The sequence below is a fragment of the Vicugna pacos genome, chromosome 6 (assembly GCF_048564905.1).
Source record: "Vicugna pacos chromosome 6, VicPac4, whole genome shotgun sequence".
NCBI classification, from domain to species: Eukaryota; Metazoa; Chordata; class Mammalia; order Artiodactyla; family Camelidae; genus Vicugna; species Vicugna pacos.
Window position 1 is genome coordinate 68,949,301 of NC_132992.1, and position 17,866 is coordinate 68,967,166.

At 45.8% G+C, this 17,866-nt stretch overlaps 1 protein-coding gene across 14 annotated transcripts in view; it reads left to right on the forward strand.

Moving 5' to 3' along the window:
- The window catches only part of SIPA1L1 (signal induced proliferation associated 1 like 1), a 339,090-nt gene that overhangs the window by 261,801 nt on the left and 59,423 nt on the right, over positions 1 to 17,866 (forward strand). For all 14 annotated transcript variants that reach the window (XM_072963345.1, XM_072963338.1, XM_072963348.1 and 11 more), the window contains 3 exons: positions 1,072 to 1,645; positions 2,269 to 2,543; positions 10,501 to 10,770. In XM_072963345.1, coding sequence (XP_072819446.1) covers positions 1,072 to 1,645; positions 2,269 to 2,543; positions 10,501 to 10,770 — 1,119 coding nt within the window. The remainder of the gene's footprint in view (positions 1 to 1,071; positions 1,646 to 2,268; positions 2,544 to 10,500; positions 10,771 to 17,866) is intronic.

Here is a 17,866-nt window from a genome sequence, read left to right on the forward strand (position 1 = left end):
ATGTGGAATCTTAAAAAAAAAAGAAGAAGAAGAAGAACATAAATACAAAGCAGAAACAGACTCTCAGACATAGAATACAAACTTGTGGTTGCCAGTGGGGAGGGGGGATGGGAAAGGGCAGACAGGGAGTTCAAAATTTGTAGATACTGACAGGTATATGCAGAATAGATAAACAAGATTATACTGTGTAGCACAGGGAAATATATACAAGATCTTGTGGTAGCTCACAGTGAAAAAAGAAATGTGACAGTGAATATATGTGTGTTCATGTATAACTGAAAAATTGTGCTCTACACTGGAATTTGACACAACATTGGAAAATGACTATAACTCAATAAAAAAATGTGTTAACAAAATAGATTCTCACAGATGCTTGTATGGTCCTTTCCTTAGGCCCAGTTTTAGCAATATAAACGCAGAAGGAATGCCTGGAACAGGCTTTCTTAAATCAATCTTGCTTAAAGGAGTAGAAAAAGGAACGTATTTTCCTCACAAATAAATTGTCAGAACCAAATACCAAAAGTTGACAATTTGGACCAAAGAATAATAGCTCAGTTTAAAAATGTGATTTTAAAGCACTGTTGCTATTACAGTAGAAATCATAATCTCTTTCTATTATTGACTCAAATTTCAATTTTCATTTTAGCGTTATGTTTTTTAATCTGATTGCTTGTAGAATCTGTGCTTGTTCTGAAAGGTTATATGGTCAGAGTCACAACCCCCCACCTTGGAAATAATCACTAGGTATTTAAAATGTTATGTTCTATGAAGAATATTACAGTCAATCTTGTTTTCATGGAGTTATGGTTGGTTTACTATCAATTAATGAAAAAAAAGGTTTTTGGGGGTTTTGACCTGGGAAAACCTTTATATTCTATAAATCCTAAATACAACTGAATGAGAAAGTGTGCTCATATTAAGCAGAAGTGTGTCCTGTTTCTTGTGGGACAGTGACAGTTATTTTCATTCTGAGGGACATCTTTGTCTTTAAGAAAATGTATTTCATTCTCATGCTGAGAGTCGGAGAAGTATTGACACACCTCTTTCTCTGATCTTTGCTTTGTCTCTTAGTGTGGCCGTCACCAGGTCCAGAGATGTGCCTTCCTTTGGACCTCCCATCCCCAAAGGGGTCACCTTCCCTAAGTCAAATGTGTTCAGGGACTTCCTTTTGGCCAAAGTGATTAACGCAGAAAACGCTGCTCATAAGTCGGAGAAGTTCCGGGCCATGGCCACCCGGACCCGCCAGGAGTACCTGAAAGATCTGGCAGAAAAGAATGTCACCAACACCCCTATTGACCCATCCGGCAAGTTCCCGTTCATCTCCCTGGCCTCCAAGAAGAAGGAAAAGTCTAAGCCATACCCGGGAGCTGAGCTCAGCAGCTCGGGGGCCGTTGTGTGGGCCGTCCGGGCCAAAGATTACAACAGGGCCATGGAAATGGACTGCCTCCTGGGCATCTCCAATGAGTTCATCGTCCTCATCGAACAGGAAACAAAGAGCGTGGTTTTCAACTGTTCCTGCCGAGATGTGATAGGGTGGACTTCGACTGACAGCAGCCTCAAAATCTTCTACGAGCGAGGCGAGTGTGTTTCGGTGGAGAGTTTCGCTAACAACGAGGATATCAAAGAGATTGTCAAAAGGCTTCAGGTCAGTGTTTTCCTTCCACTAACCGTCTGCCTGTCCCTTTCGTAAAGCTTTCGGTACAGACCAGAGCCAAGTTATAGACGCTCATCCTGTTTGATGAGCGCCTCTGAAAACTCCCTTAATGACGTGAAGGAACACTGAGTTCATGTCACACTGGCTGCCGGTCACTTTTCAGAAGGAAAAGTCACAGAACAAGTGGGAGAAGGCACGTTCACTGTGCGTTTTTGTGACCTGATCCCACTGCCTTGGTGACTGACGAGGCAGCCCAGCCAGTCAGCTGTAGTTGTTGAAAAGAATGGTTGGATTGAGTTTCTGCTGCTTTGAATGTTTTAAGGGTGAAGTGAGTAGCAGAATATGCGTTTTCCTCGCTGCCAGATCCCCGCAGGTCTCCGATAGAGGTTTCCTTATAACCGCGGAGAAGCCGCCAAGTTCTTGGGGTGCGACGAGTCTGTTCTTTGGGGCCTAATGGATGGAGATTAGTGAAGGGGAAATAACCAGACCGCTCTTCAGCTGGCGTTAGGGTGTTCAGAAGTAACCCTGCTTGCCGTGTTTCCCCAGCACCGTGTGTACCACTCAGTACCCCTTTGCATTCATTAAATTGTGATCTCTTTCTTTTCTTTGTCTAGTTTGTGTCAAAAGGCTGTGAGTCGGTGGAGATGACCCTGCGGAGGAACGGGCTGGGACAGCTTGGCTTCCACGTCAACTACGAGGGCATCGTGGCAGACGTGGAGCCCTACGGCTATGCCTGGCAGGCGGGGCTGAGGCAGGGCAGCCGGCTGGTGGAGATCTGCAAGGTGGCAGTGGCCACGCTGAGCCACGAGCAGATGATCGATCTCCTGAGAACATCCGTCACCGTGAAGGTGGTCATCATCCCCCCACATGATGACTGCACCCCGCGGAGGTAGGTCTGAGGGTCCACGGCCGTTCGTGTACAGTGGAGACCGCCTTCACGTGGGTAGGGGGTTGTGAAGGGCCCTAGACGACATGGGATGCTGAAAGTTCCCTCGGTGGAAAGTCTGACTCAGGGTACAGCTCCCTTTCAGCATGGGGCACCGGCAGCTGGAAAAAATCACGAACCTGGACCGCTCCCCGGATTTACGTCTCTGGGTGTATAAAGGCACCATTACAGATAGAGAAGTCTGGTTATACCCACTTTATAAACGTCTGGCCCCAGTAGCTGAGAAATACTGAACATTTCATGTTAAAAAACACTCGGCCTGGCAGTCTGTCAGACGTTTTTCTTTTATATTCCATGACACTCTTCCTCTTCTCAGTCTCCCATTTGTTCCCAGTTGCTGTCCAGAACTCAAAGTATTGTTTTGACTCCTGCGATCTCAGCCTGGAGGGCCGAATGTGACTTAGCCAGGCTTTTTCTTAGCTGCATTTGCGTGTCAGAAACTGCCTTCAAATAAGCTGGTCCTGCTTAGATGCTTGGGCAGTTTGGTTCCTGGACTTTCCCAAAGGGAAGCCCAGGAGCCCTCTCCTCGCTCCTGCCAAGCCAACAGCACTGCTGAAAATTTTATTTCACTGTCTCTGGGGAGGTTTCCTGACGGAACAAATTTAATCAAGTATTTCTTTTCTCCTTTGGGCATTCATGTGCTATTTTTGCTAGGCCCCCCCAATCTGTTAATTTGCTCTGAACCCATTATTATCCAGGAGTTTCTCTTAAGCTTTAGTAATTAATTTTTAGGTCTCCTAAAGCCAAGACAATATTCTTTATGCTATTTTTTCCCCAAAAATATGACCAGTCCTGCACCTGAGCTCTTGTAGATTCATGAACTTCAGATGGTGGAATGTATAAGTAGTTTTGATGGGTTATTTGTCCTTTGAAAAGTAAGCAGCAGTGACCATGTCAATTACCTGAATTCTTCAAACCAGGTGTTTTAGATCAGACTGTGCTCGGGTAGTAGTTAATACTGCTTACCTCCTACATGGCCCAGAGGTTACGTGCCAATGTCAGGATGTGGTGACAACCCCTTTGTCTGATAGTTTGAAGACATGCTCCCTTTCGGATGTCTGGATTTCCCTAGAGACCAAAGTATTCATCCAGAGCTTTTTATTTTGGCTATTTTGAGGACAAGGAGGGTATATTCTGAAACTGCCTTGCACACATAATCTGCCGTAGTTAACCGGGTCTTTTCTGGTTTCCTCAAGCATGTCATATTAATGTGAAGCATTTTGCTGAACTGCAGTTCAAGATGGACTCTTGAGGGGGATCAGAAAGGCATGTGGGTCCTTACGACTCTCTCCAGTAGCTCTGTGATCCTCCTCTTGTTCGTCTTCCGTCCTTTGGTCTCTCCTACAAATTGTCAGCTTTATTGCTTCTAAAGAGGCAGCTGTACCCTGGAGAGGATAACCAAGCTGTGTAACTTGTCGGCCTGAGTTAACACACAGTACAGAGTTGCAGACACTGGTCTAAGGACGAATCTGCTCAAGGGAAAGCCGGCAGATCTTGTGACCCTGCCTTGTCTGCTCAGAGTCTTCCCCCTTGTTTCTAGGCTCCCCAGTTTGTGTGGGGGAGCAGGAAATAGGTGTGTGTGAGTGTGAGGAAATAGAATGGGTTGGGCAACATTTCTCACATCGAATTTTGAATAGTAGTTACTGTGAAGATGGGACCGAAGGCCTGGCCCTGGAGAGACGGGTCCGTGACGGGAGGTGGTTCATCTACAACAAAATACGACACTGGATGTGTTTTCTGTGATGTATTGGTTAAAACAACTGATACTTGCTGAGTATGACTTTAACGTGCCAGGCCCTAGAAAAAAGCGCTTTAAATGGATTAGCACATTTAATCCTTGTAACAACCCTATGAAGTAATAGCATTACTATTATTCCTGATGAGAGGAAACCGAGATTCAGGAAGTTTAGTAAATCCCCAAGCTCATCTGGCAAATTGAGGTCTAACTTCACAATCCAGACTGTCAACTTGTATGTGTGGGACACAAATCCTTTCCTTTCGTCCCAGCGTAAAGCAGGGATATGCTGAGAAACTGGCTTTCTGTTAGGGAAACAAAACCTTCGTTTGTAGTATTTGTTGAATCCCACGGTGTAAATACCTGCATGGTGGCGGGTTTCAAGCCACCAGCCGGCCACCACCGAGCGCAGAGCTGGATAGAGATGCTCCCAGTTCCCTCTTGCAAACAGGGTGGGCTGGCTCCAGCGTAGCCCTGAATGGACCAGCCCTATTTGTCTTCATTTCCCAGCCCTGCTTCTGGGGCATCACTGTCGTTCCCTCCCAGCCCTGGAGCTAGCAGGGATGGGTCGGGTTAGGGCATGGGAGTGGGGCTGGGCTGAAGGCTCAGAGCGCTGCACGTGCCCCCGGGCCCCAGAGACGTGCAGGTCTAAAGTGATGCTCTTCGTGCCTCCTGCCTCTGGAGGACTGCAAGCCTGCTCCCCACTTCCCTCCTTTAGAAACAACTTCAAAGGAACAGTTGAAGCATTAACACCTTCCTGCAATTTTCAGCAGAATAAGATAATGCCCTTCTGTCACTTTTTTCCTCTCCTCCGCACTTCACACCCCCACTGCTGTTTTCCTAGCAGCTAATTACTCTGTTCTCTGACTAGTCACTCTCTTCTCTGTCAGCTGGTCCTGCAGCTCCAGCTCTACGAAGAGCAGGCCTCCTGGAAACATGCTGCCCTCTGTCCCTCTGCCACTTGCTCCTCAGGGTCCTGGGATCCAAGAGGTCGTGGATCACGGGCACCTGGCATGGAGATCGTATAGAATGACAGACACATGTATGTTCACGTGGAAGTCGCTAGTTTTGAAAGGGAAGGTTTTGGAGTTTTTGGTTTTTTTTTTTTAATGAAAAGGCCAGTTCAACAACCACAAACTGGGGCTTCAGTAACACCTGTAAAATAGAGCTCTTTTCCCTGTTCTCGGGAAATAAGCAGACCCTCTGTGAGTTGCTTCCAGAGTAAAGTGTTTTAAAGAGAAGAAGAGACAGGAAAAGAAAAGCAAGGTTTCTGCGCTCCTCCTGTGTGCTGGGCTTTAAAGAATCTTCATAGCAGCCCCATTGCCATTTAAACAATGAGCAGAATGAGGGTTGGAGAGGTTAAGAGCTGCCCAAAGAGTGAGCTGGGCCAACTGGAATGACAGCATGACGATCAGTCCTGGCCAAAGCAGGTTTGGGACATACCTCTTGGCTTTACCAGAAGGCTTGCCCCAGGGAGTGAGGTACCACGCTGCAGGAGGGACCCCTAACCCATCCATCGCCAGCGGAGTGTATGACCAGCTGTATGTCTTGATGTCTATGACCTCTGACTCCTGAGCAGTCACTCTCCTGGCCAGATGAGAAATACCCAGATAGCAGATTCAGTGGTGATGCTCTGAATGGTATTGCATGGTTATAGTGGGCCGGCGTTCGGTTGAGGACCACTAGCCTGTGGTTTTTAAAGAAAGCAATCAAGGGCCATTAAAGAGGAAAAGCTAAAAACAAGTTACATGCAAGGACCAAATTACTTTCTAAGTAAGGGTTGCAAATTTTTTTCATTTTAAAAAACAAGTATTTCAAAGTGCAAAAACATACAGTTTTAGAGCTAGGAGGGCTGCTAGAAATCACCTGGTTTCTATCTTGCATTTTTTAGATAAGGATCTTTGGTTCAAAGAAGTTAAATTTTTGTTTTTGTTTTTTCCACAGAGTCACAAGTCTTAATAGAGGCATAACTCTCCCCAGACATCTAACTTTCCTGAGTCAAGAGTCCAGTGTTGTGAAGTTGTTTCAACATCCTGCTCAGCTGGTTTTCTTTTTTTAATTTATCTTATTAAAAAAATTTTATTGAAGTGTAGTTTATTTACAGTGTTAGTTTCAGGTGTACAGCAAAGTGATTCAGTTATACGTACACATACATATGTATATATATTCCTTTTCAGATCCGCTCAGCTGGTTTCTATCCGTATTTCTTAGTATCTTAGGGGAAAAGGAGAGAGTGGTGGGTAAGAAGAAATGAAAGGAGAAGGTTAGAATAAAAAGACTGAAAAACAGAAAGGAGATGGAGTGGCTTTCAGTTAACTTGCAGCTTCAGCTTATCACCTTGTGTCACTTTTAGCACCAAAATTGTAACTCCTGTTGACCGTAGCTCCTTAAAGCCTGTGGAGTTTTCCGTTCTGTCAAGGCCGTGTCCCTCCTGAAACACGTGGTCACTGGAAGGTGCAGTCTGCGGACGTGGAGTAGAGGTGTTCTTCAGTTAGTGACTGAAGTAAGACTAACCTCCAAGGAGACTTATTCTGTGGGCTCAGTTCTTGGCTCTGCCGCTTCTCCTTGGCTGTGGAGTCGTGGGCAGATTAATCTCTCCAGGCCTCCATTTTTCCATGTGATAAACGGGGATGGTGACGCTCGGACTTCAGAGAGTGGGTGTCGCGCGGCTAGATGAACGCCCGGCCCATCATAAGCTGTAAGCGTTAGAGTTATTGTTGTTCAGTGTCACATTTTACTTGAAATAATATAAAAATCCTTTTCTGAACTTTCTTGCATGTCCTGAAAAGCCAGCTTTTATCTTTGTCCCCAGTGTACTGCCCACTTCTGGATTCCACGTGTCGTTCTCACATCTGGCAGAGATAAGGAAGGGATCAGAAGAAGCTGGGTGGCCCGCCCCACCGTGGACGGCACCCAGAGGTGGCAGGATGGCCGGAGTTGCGCGCTGGGGAATCTTTGCTTTTCATTCTCTGAATGAGTCTTCTCTCCCTGCCTTGGCCTTAGCATCCTTCATTCTGTAGTTGTGGACTCTGCAGAGGGTTTCTAGTAATATGTGGTGGGGGGGAAATGTAGACTAGAGAGAAAACAAAACCTTTGGCTAATGGGGTCTTTTCAGCAGTTTTAGTGTTCAGTGTTGTGCCGCTTGGGAGGGGATAAGGTGGGAGTTAGAGATTTGCAGATACTAACAGATATACATGGAAGAGATAAACAACGAGTTTATACTGTAAAGTGCAGGGAACTATATTCGATATCTTACAGTGAAAAGGAATATGAAAATGAATATATGTATGTTCATGTATGACTAAAGCATTGTGCTGCACACCAGGAATTGACACAACATTGTAAACTGACTATACTTCAGTAAAAAAAATACATGAAAAATAATAATCATTAAAAAAAGGTACGCAGCTTAAAAGACTCTTTCAAAGAGTGTTTGAACTAGAAGGAAATTTAGTGATGATCAATTCTGTCTTTCATTTTACGAAGAAACTAAGGCCCAAAAGATGAAAGCAACTTGGCTATTTGGTATTACATTAATATTATTATTTCTACTTTTATTTATTTACTTATTTATTATTTGCTACCCTTAGGGCAATACGGATTTGAATCAGCCTATGAAGGTGCAAAATGATAACTCAGTGAGGGAATCTCTGTGTGTCTGGGAAGTGGGTGGGGGATGGGGGAAGGTAAATGGAAAACGTGGCCTAGAGGGAAATTTGCGAGAAACGAATGCCCCCAAAACATGATTAAGTTCTGTACCTATTCTGTACTTGTGTTGGTTCCTAACAGTCAGCGGAAGGGGGCGTATACGCTATGATCCATTGAGTTCGCAAGTCGAACTGACTGTTGCTGAGACGAAAGCAAAGCTAGCCCTGACTTTGAGGTGGAGAGAGCATTCTTCCATGCCTTATTGTAAATGTGTGTTAATGTTCCTTTGGCAGACTGCAACGTTCTTGCATTGTATTTCCAGACCAAGAGCGGTAGATACCGTATGATCAGAAATGAAAGACTTCAGATAAACTACAGTATATAGCACAGTATAACACCTGTGTTAACAACCAGAAAAGTACATCAAGGGCATATTTCTGTCAGAAATACCAAATCAACGCTAGAAATTCTATCAAAGCCTAAAGTGATAATCCCTCGTTTCAGAGGAAGGGTTTACTGTATACGAAGTCCGTAACTGCTGAAAGTCACATCACATGGGCCATACGGTGTCTTGCGAACGGTAGATCATACCTCTAAAGCAGACCATAACATCGGTGTAGGAGGTTGTATCCAATGTTTTTGGGTTTTTTTAATGAAATGGATTACCACAAAATATAGTAGAATGAACACTTTCAAAAGAAGGGTGTGTGTGTGTGGGTGTGTGTGTGTGTGTGTGTTTGTGCTGTATCACAGTATAAAATGTACTTCTCACCAGAACTGTGGTCCAAAACATTTCAAAGCCACTGTCATGAAAGCACAAAAGGAGCGCAGTGCAGTCTTGGGCACAGGGTCGGATTAAGGTGTTTGGGAACTGGGGGGAATAGTAAGAAAACTCCAAGGAACGGTGCCCATTGGAGACTTGGGCTAAGACTGAGGAGGGCAAGGACCCCAGCAAGTGATGCTCCAAAAGCAGCACTTTTCAAAACCTGGGGTTGTCATGGAGACGTGGGAGAAGATGCATGCATGGTGGGGTACGTTTGAAATGTCAAGAGTCATATTCTGAGACAAGATCGTGGAAGGGTGGCCCTTTCCACTGTGCTCGTCCTCCCACCAGCATAAGCCCCTTCCCCAAATCCAGACCAGGCCTTCGTCTGGATGCCCTTTGGACCTGCACTGGCCAGCACAGGAGCCACGAGTCGCCAGTGGCTACTGAGCCGTTGTACCGTGGCTGTCCCCAAATGAAACGTGCTCTAAGTGTGAAAAACACACAAAGTTTACAGCAAAGTAAAATGTCTCGTTCATTTTCTTAGTATCGATTTATTGATTCCATGTTGAAATGATAGCACTTGGGATACACTGTGTTAAATAAAATGTATTAAATTAATTTCACCTTTTCCATTTTACTTTTGTAATGTGGCTGCTGGACATTTTACACTTACACGTGGCTCCTCTTTGTGACCCATGTTGTATATCTGTTGGACAGCACTGGTCTGGACTCTCCTCCTGCTCTCCCGAAGGTGCCTCTTACAGGACTGTTTCTTAATTACTCTTAACCTTTCCTTTCCGGATCTGCCCACCTGCTTCTCAATCTTTGAAATTCCTTTAAGAAAGAAAGTCATTTTTTTCACTCGGTGATGAAATTCAAATGCACAGTTTGAGTTCATGCTTTAATGGGAATAGGGTTCTCCAGTAATTTGCCTATCAGTCAAGTCAGGAATTAATTGAACCTTCCTTGGTTGTTTGGGTAAAGGAAATGGAAAGTGGGTTCCACGTTTCCTAAGGTTTGGGGGTTGGGATGTTGGTGCAAAAAGAGGCTACAGTGACAAGACATTGGTGCCTGCCATTGATTTCACTCAGGCTGCCCCCTGGGGACACCTCTGCCGTGGGGATCACTGGCTTTTGGGGGAAAAAAGGGCCTGATTTCAGATTAGGCTTTGTTCCCTGATGATTTGATAATTGCTGAATGTCAGTAACTGTCTTTTTTTTTTTTTTTCCTGAGCTAAATTTGGCTCTCAGGTTGGATTTCAAAATTTCTCCCCACTTATTTTTTTGCCTGTTGAGTTCCCAACAAATTCAAAACTGTACACCCTCTCAGATCCCCAGTCGTGGTACGCCATGAAGGGTGTGTAAAGCTGACAGTTTCCTGAGGCCCAGTCTTAGGAGTCTGCTCCCCGCCCCCCACTGTCCTGGCACCTTCCCTCCCCAGGTCTCAGTGCTGACTCTGCCCCCTGCTCCACCCGCATCCTCTACCCCCACCACGGTGACCATCATTGTTTTTTCAAGACTCTGTATCTCAAGCTCAATATTTGGGATGGAGCAAAAGATAATACTAGTGTAATACTTCCTGAGATTCTTGTTTTTGAAAAGAAAATAATTATAGGGGCCTAAGGACTAAAAGATGGTCTGAAACCAAGGGTGAAGTGTTCGACCCATTTTAACTATTAATGTGAATCAGTGTGGTCCCACCAACAAGAAAAAGGAGATTGATTTTTCTTCTCTCTGTGCCTTCTCCCCCAGGAGTTGCTCTGAAACCTACCGCATGCCAGTGATGGAGTACAAAATGAACGAAGGGGTTTCCTATGAATTCAAGTTTCCCTTTCGAAATAATAACAAATGGCAGAGGAATGCCAACAAGGGGCCTCATTCACCTCAAGTCCCGTCCCAGGTGCCAAGTCCCATGACCTCGAGGCTGAATGCTGGGAAAGGAGACGGGAAGATGCCTCCTCCGGAGAGAGCCGCCAACATTCCTCGAAGCATCTCCAGTGACGGGCGCCCGCTGGAGAGGCGGTGAGTGTGCCTTCCCGGTTTGCTCTAAATCTCCACCCCAATTGTACTCGGTACCTGGCCCATAAGCACTCGCTGTTGGTCTTCCCATATTTTACTAGAAATCGAAATTAAAACAGAGATGTGTGTACTCATGGTTGTCAAAACAAGGTAGCATTCTGAAGTCGCGAGGGTAAATGAAGATGTATTCCGGCAAAGCATTCTGCTCTGTGTAGTGACATCGGTGCTTTGCTCTTTCGTCCCCATGTGATATCGGCAGAATTCGTCACTGCACACTTCGTAGCCATTTAACTAAAACTTGGCAGACTGTTTGAGGTGACACTGACTGTACCATCGTCTTTGACGGTCTTCATCTTTTGGGGATGAGTGATTAGATTGTAGCAACAGAATGCAGGTTTTTGGTTGAGTGTCTGTTTATGTCACTTGGTTAATAAAGGATTGTGAGAAAGGAAGACAAGAAGTATAGTACGTATTTCCACTGCTCGGAATGTAAAAAAAAAAAATAGGGGACGTGTTAGCACACTCAGCCCTGAGTGAAATAAGCAAAAGGCGAGGGGTTACGGGGTCCCAGAAAGTAACGAGCCAAGGTTTGTTGTTAAATTGAAAGTCGCAGAGGATTCCCTCACAAATGATAACTGGTTAACTCTTCTTCACAAGGACACCCGAGCACTTCTGTCTCAAATCCACTGTCAGATCCAGCCCTTAAGAACCTAGGCCCAAAATTACACTAGATTAAGTACTTTAAAAGGTCAATGCAAATTGGCTGTATCATTTTGAATAATTGCACTATAAATTCAGTTACCCCGAATTACCTAGACTAACGGTGGAGACACTTTAATTCAGTGACCTGCTTGGTCGCCTCCTAGAAGAAGCTGACTTCTTTCTGTCTGTGGACCATCCTTTCCCCATCACACTGTCTTGCTCACGTCCCTGGGTGGCCCCCAGCCTGCAGGGAGGTCGGGAACCCCCAGCTGGCAGGGAGAAGTTTCTGTTCCAGGAGCTGCAGTGGGTAGAAGGAAGATCCCTGCGGAGCCAGGCTGGGAGCCTGACTCATCTGAGCAGCAGGAACCAGGTCCAGCAAGACCAGGGTGCCAAAGAAAGCGGGTCCCAGCTAGGCTGCAGGAGTCGTCGGTGTGAATCCGGAGTAGAAAGCTGGAGGTTTTAAAAACCAAATTAATGATGTCTTTTATCTTCCAGGCATAAAACATTGTCATTTAACTGTTCCATCAATACTGGGATACCATGTAGAAATAACTTAATAAAAACAGGTAGACGACCAAAAAAAAAAAAAAAGCAAAAAACGAAAAGAAAAACCTAGTTGTCTTTCTAAAATTCCTCGTGTAATCCTGGGGAGTTATTCACAGAGCCTCGCTGTTTATCTCAGTACAAGATTCCTCTCCCAAAGTGGCTACCTTCCCATCTGGACTCTTCTTGCTTTCATTATTTTCGAGGAGGAAAAACCTCCAAGAGATCTCTGAATAAATTCTTTGTTCTGCGAATTCCAGACTTGGCTCTCTCTGAGGTGTGCGGTAGCTGGAATTCAGGATCTGGCTCCCATTTTGAAAGATGAACCTAGGAAACCATCGTTCAGAGAAGGACCTTTTGTTCCTCTCAGTGCTGTTTTCTTTCTCTCCAGGACAGTCATCAGGCGTTGAATTTAATTTCTGCAGCAGAAACTAGAGCTTGTTACTGAACAGCCCGACCTCCGAAAGTGAAAATATTTTTCGTAGCTAATCCCCTCTGATGGTGCGAGCAGCTTGCAGTGCTAGAGAGTGCAGCAACTCCGTTTTTTTTTTCCTCCCAGTGGAGATCTTTGAGTCCGAGAGGTTCTTTCTGGGAATACCTGTGTCTGCCTTTCATCTTCCCTCCACCCAGAGGAAGGGGAGTCTGCATGCTCGCCCTGGAAGACGTGTGGGAGTAGCCCCTTGACTCTCTAAGCTTTCAGGTGAACGTGGCAGGAGCAAGGCCGCCAGTGGTTTTCAGAAAATTTAACCTCCACTCAGTTCCCACTAAGGCTGCTTCGTTTCACGTATTCTTCAGGACACTGGGCTAGGGCTTCTGCTCCTATCATGGAGGGCTTCCAAGCTCTGCATTTTCAGGATATCTGTATTTTTTGGCTGATCTTCATTTTGAAGGGTCTGGTAATCAGAAGGATATTCTTTTGTGAAAATTTAAGAGTGTGATACCCTATCTCATTATTCCTAACTTTTACTAAAATAGGATTTCTTATATAAGTTTTGATTTTGAATCAAAAATAGAAGGTACCGTTTGAGAGACTTTGTATTGCTACTGTTTGTGGAATATTTGAGCAGAGAAAACTTAAGACACTCATCAGGAATCCTTCCCGAGTCCTCCATGAATGCCCACGTTCTCGAAGTGTCCTCGGGAATATAATTTCCTCCATGAAACGTAGTAAAACATCACTAAAACATGTAAGCGTTCCCTTCATAGTCTTACTGAGAACAGAACGCCTCGCTGAGATGTGGAAGTGAGGCCACTGGCTGGGCACACCTCGGCCTTTGCTCTCCCCTTCATGCCAGCCCTGCCCTGGGTGCCCTGGGTGCCATTTATATTTGCACCTGGGCAGTCTGGAGAGGGTGCGGCGGACCTCTGAGATGAACCACAGAGGCAGCAGGTGCCCTGGCCCACCGCACCTTGAGTCTTGCCTTAGCGATGGTGCCATGAGCCTGATATTCAGGCTAAGGGATAGTCCCTCGGTATCCGTGGAGAAATTGTTCCAGAACCCGCCACGGATACCAACATGTGCGACTGCTCGAGCCCCTTAGGGAGCCCTCCACTCCTGTGGGTTCAGCCAACCGCAGGTCGTAAGCATAGTAGTGTATGTACTGAAAAAATTCCCCTGGGAAGGGGCCCATGCAATTCAAACCTGTATTCAGGGGTCATCTGTGTTGCCTTTCCATGGCTGTTTCATTCCATTTATTTCTCTCCTCACGTTAGGAGAGTTTAACTGTAGTTTACTGTAGAGAAACCAGCTGTGTTTAAGCGCAAGCTAGCAGCCGCTCGAGTCTACTCTGCTGATGCTCCACAAAGCCGCCTGCTTCGTTCGCTATGGCTGGGTCCAGCATGGTTCGTTTTAGATGAAAATTAAATAACTCGTAGCTTGTAGCAACTTAATTTACTGCTTGTAGAAGCATAGTTTTTCTTGAATTGTAGGCAAGTTCCCAGACGTCAAGGTCATTAGAAGCAATTAAAAAAAAATACTCGTGGAGCAGATTATCTTTTTTCCTTTAATACCAAGGCCGCCATTTTTATGACACCCTAAAAGGTGCCGGTGTTTGGAGTTTCTAGCAAGAATTATCTCACTGCATCGTGTTCTCTATGCATTGTTAAGGGGGACTGATGCGGTAAGAACAGCTCGCCAATTTGTCATCTAAATAGAATAAAGTCTGATTCTATTTGGTTTAAACATAGGAGCTTTATGCTGTCTAGGTGGCTTTTCAAGTACAGAAGTTTATGGTATTTGTGGAGGTAGTTCTCACTCACAGAATTAATATTTGGCAAAAAGTAGATAACGTGATATAATCACTCTTCTGGCCTCAAATTTATCTAGAGTGTGAGGGTAGAACTGAATAAAAAATTGCTGGCTGTGGTACATTGAACTTGGCACATTACTGTGTTTAAACGTAATGTGGGATCAGTAATAAAACCCTGATCTGTGTTAACATGCTCAGAAACGTTTAAATATTTCAGGGGCTTTATGTAAACAACAGGCATGTTGGCATATGAAGGAATTTTCCTTTCTCTCTTTTGTAGATGAGATGTCGCCAACCTTTATATAAATATTTTAATGTTGGATCTTCTTGAACCGTTGAGACTTTTTTTTTCCCCCAAGTAACAATTTTATTTTAGTCTACAGCACTATTTTTTACATACAGTTTAGTGGTTTAGACAGTGCTGCTTTTTTTTTTTTTTTAATTTATTGTAATGGGGTCTGCGCAAAATGGGAGGTGAAGGGTGGGGAACATGCAGGGGACACAGGAACACGGTGACATGGCCAGGGCCACAGCTTCTGTTGTGGGGGAGAGGGATGAAAAGAAAAGGCGAGGGCTGGAGCTGGGGTGGAAGAGGGAAAGGGGAGACACTGCGGCTGCATCCTCCTAGACCCCAGGGTGCACCTCTAGTCCCTGGATCCACCCGTTCACCCTGGTGCCCCCTAAGATTCCATCTCTTGTCTTGCCTCTGGCTGTAGTGGCTCCTTTTTTTGCTCCCCTTGACTTGTTTTCCCCTGATAGAGTCTCAGGTAGGATGATGTTTAGGGCCTGACCCCAAACAATCCCACCTTACGCAGGTACAGCCTTTGCCTTCCCTCCTTCTGCCCCTTCTCAGATCTCACCTTTTCCCCTCTCTGGGACAGAATCTTTGCTTCCCTTCCTTCCTCTCCTTCTTCCCCCTGGAAAAAATAAAAGCACCAACTCCCCAGGGAGGGGCAGCAGACAATGGGGGGGGGTACTGGAAGGAAGAGAGCAAGAAGGACCATTGAGGGAGAAGGCTCACAGATCCCTGGAAGGGCCGGGCAGGGGGTTACAGAGAGGAGAGGGAGTGAGGACAGTGGCTGCTCCTGTCCTCTGCCACCTGGACGGTGTTACTTTTGAGCAGACGAACCGTGGAGACTTCGCGTGTGACCTGGATGCCCTGCTGCTCCCCGCTCCCTGCTGCATTTGGCCCTCGGCGGCTGGGTGGAGAGGGTTTCTTCGTTTGCAGTCATAGCTGACTACACTTGCCGCCTCCATAAGCGCATCCTCCGCAGGCACACCTGCACCACACAGGGCGTGAAGGTCGTGTGCCCGGGAAGTGCCGCTGAAACAAACGTGCAGAGTTCTCCTCTCAGACAGCGTAACATCATGTGCCCGTTCGATCTTTATTTTTAAAGAAGTGTTTTCTAAGTTAATTTCAAACAAGTTCTACGTTCAGAATCTTCGCTGCGTCATTTTCTGTGTTCAGACCAAGCAAGTGCCCGTTTATTCTTTACTCTTCCTTAGTTTGGAGTATTGACCGTGGTTTGAAGTTTCAGGATTTGTGCTTTCAAATGCTGTCCCCCGGGGTCACAGCTGATTGACGTGACACGAGGAACCCTGAGTCGTGGAATGCCTGAGATTCCCAGGGACTGCGCGGGCCATGTTCCTGTTGGCTGCCGTGTTTCCGAAGCCCCTCGATGTTGTGGTCCTCAGCGTATCCAATACCATTGGCCACTCCCTCCTCCTTCAAACTCCTTTTCTTTGCCTTACAAAACCCCCCTCCTGATTTTTTTTTTGTCAGCTCTTTGCATTTGTCTCTTCGCCCCCAAATTTGTGTCCCCGTGATCCCTCCTCACTTTTCTTGTAACCCCACGCTGTGCGACATCTCCAAATGCTTTCGTTTACTGACCTCAGCCATCATCTCCATTTGGGCAGTTCCTTAATAGTATACATTTTGTCCGGACCTCTTTTTCACATTGCATATTTGTGTGCCTGACTACTGACTGGACATCTGCACTTGAAGGTCACACAGGTGTCCTGTACTCACCAGTCCAGAGCGACTTCCACTGCACCCGTCCCTCCTCCGCCTCTTCCCTGTCACGCGTTACCCGCCTTGGTGAAGGGGCTTCTGCCCAATATCCGGAGCCAAACTCAGATTCATAACCACCTTCCTCTCCCCCTTGTCCCCATCTCCACACTCTTGATTTAGTTATCAAGTTTGACACTTCTGTCAAGTCCCTCATTTAAAAAAATTTTTAAGCTTTTTTTGGGGGGTGTGGGGGAGGTAAGTAGGTTTCTTTACTTACTTTATTTTAATGGAGGTACTGGGGATTGAACCCAGGACCTCGTGCATGCTAAGCACTCACTCTACCACTGACCTATACCCTCCCCCAGTCCCTCATTTTTAAGTATCCTCCTTGTCGTTGCCGTAGGGGCTCTCATTTTACGCTAGATTTTTCTGGCCAGAACCGCCTCCCGCTTTCTCCCCTCCCACACTGCGCACTGCACAGGGCAGCCTATTACACACGGAACCACTCCACAGGCCTTACCTTTCATCTGAGCCTTCTGCGCAGCTCTCAGTATCAGGTCCGCCTCCCACTGCGGGCTTGCCAACTTGGCTTCATCTTCCCCAGGCTCTGGGCTTGTCAGCGACCCTCTGTTTCAGGGGTCTCCCTCCTGGATGCCTTTACACCTGCCGCTCTGCTTGTTCTGCCTCCTGCTTCCTCTTTCAGCAGCTTAACAACTGCTGGTATCTTAACACCACGCCCAAGCCGCGCTTCTCTGGGAAATCTCCTTCAATTTCTCCAAAACTCTCCTCCCATCTCTGCCTTCAAGGCCCCTCCTGGGAATGTTCGTATCACTGAGTGTCTCCTTCATTCACAGAATTTATTGCATTTCTTTTTAATCTCATTTGTCCATTTTTTCCAATTTAAGGTTGCCTGTCTCATTCATCATCATGTCCCAAGGACCAACCACTGATTCTGGCATTTTAAAGGCTTGCAGTTAGAATGGTTTAAAACTTTTATTTAGTAATTGAAGCAATAAGCAAAAAAAAAAAAACTTGAAGTGGGAACAGAAGTTAATCAGTTTAGGAGAAAATAATTTTTTTTTTCTTTTTTAAATTGTGGTAAAATACACACAATATCAAATTTACCATTTTGACCACAGGTCTGTGGCCCAGTGTACATTTCCACTGTCGTGCAGCCATCACCATCATCCACTTCCAGAACTGAAACTCTGTGTCCATTAAACAAAAACTACCCCCCACCCCCACCCCCAGGCCCTGACTGTGACCATTCCCCACTGTGTCTGTGGATTTGGCTGCTCCAGGTACGGCACATACAATGGAGACTTTGTATCAGTAGAATCATACAATAGTCGTCCTCTTGCGAGTGGTCTGTTTCACTTCAGCATAATGCGTGCAAGGTTCGTGCATGTGGTAGCCTGTGTCCAGTTTTCCTTCTTGCTTAGTTCAGGCTGCTGTAACGAAATAACATGGATTCAGTGGCTTAAGCAAGGGACATTTCTTACAGTTCTGGAGTCTGGAAATTCTAAGATCAAGTTTCCAGAAGGTGTGGCTCTTGGTGAGGACCTGTTTCTTGGCTTGTAGAAAGCACCTTCCT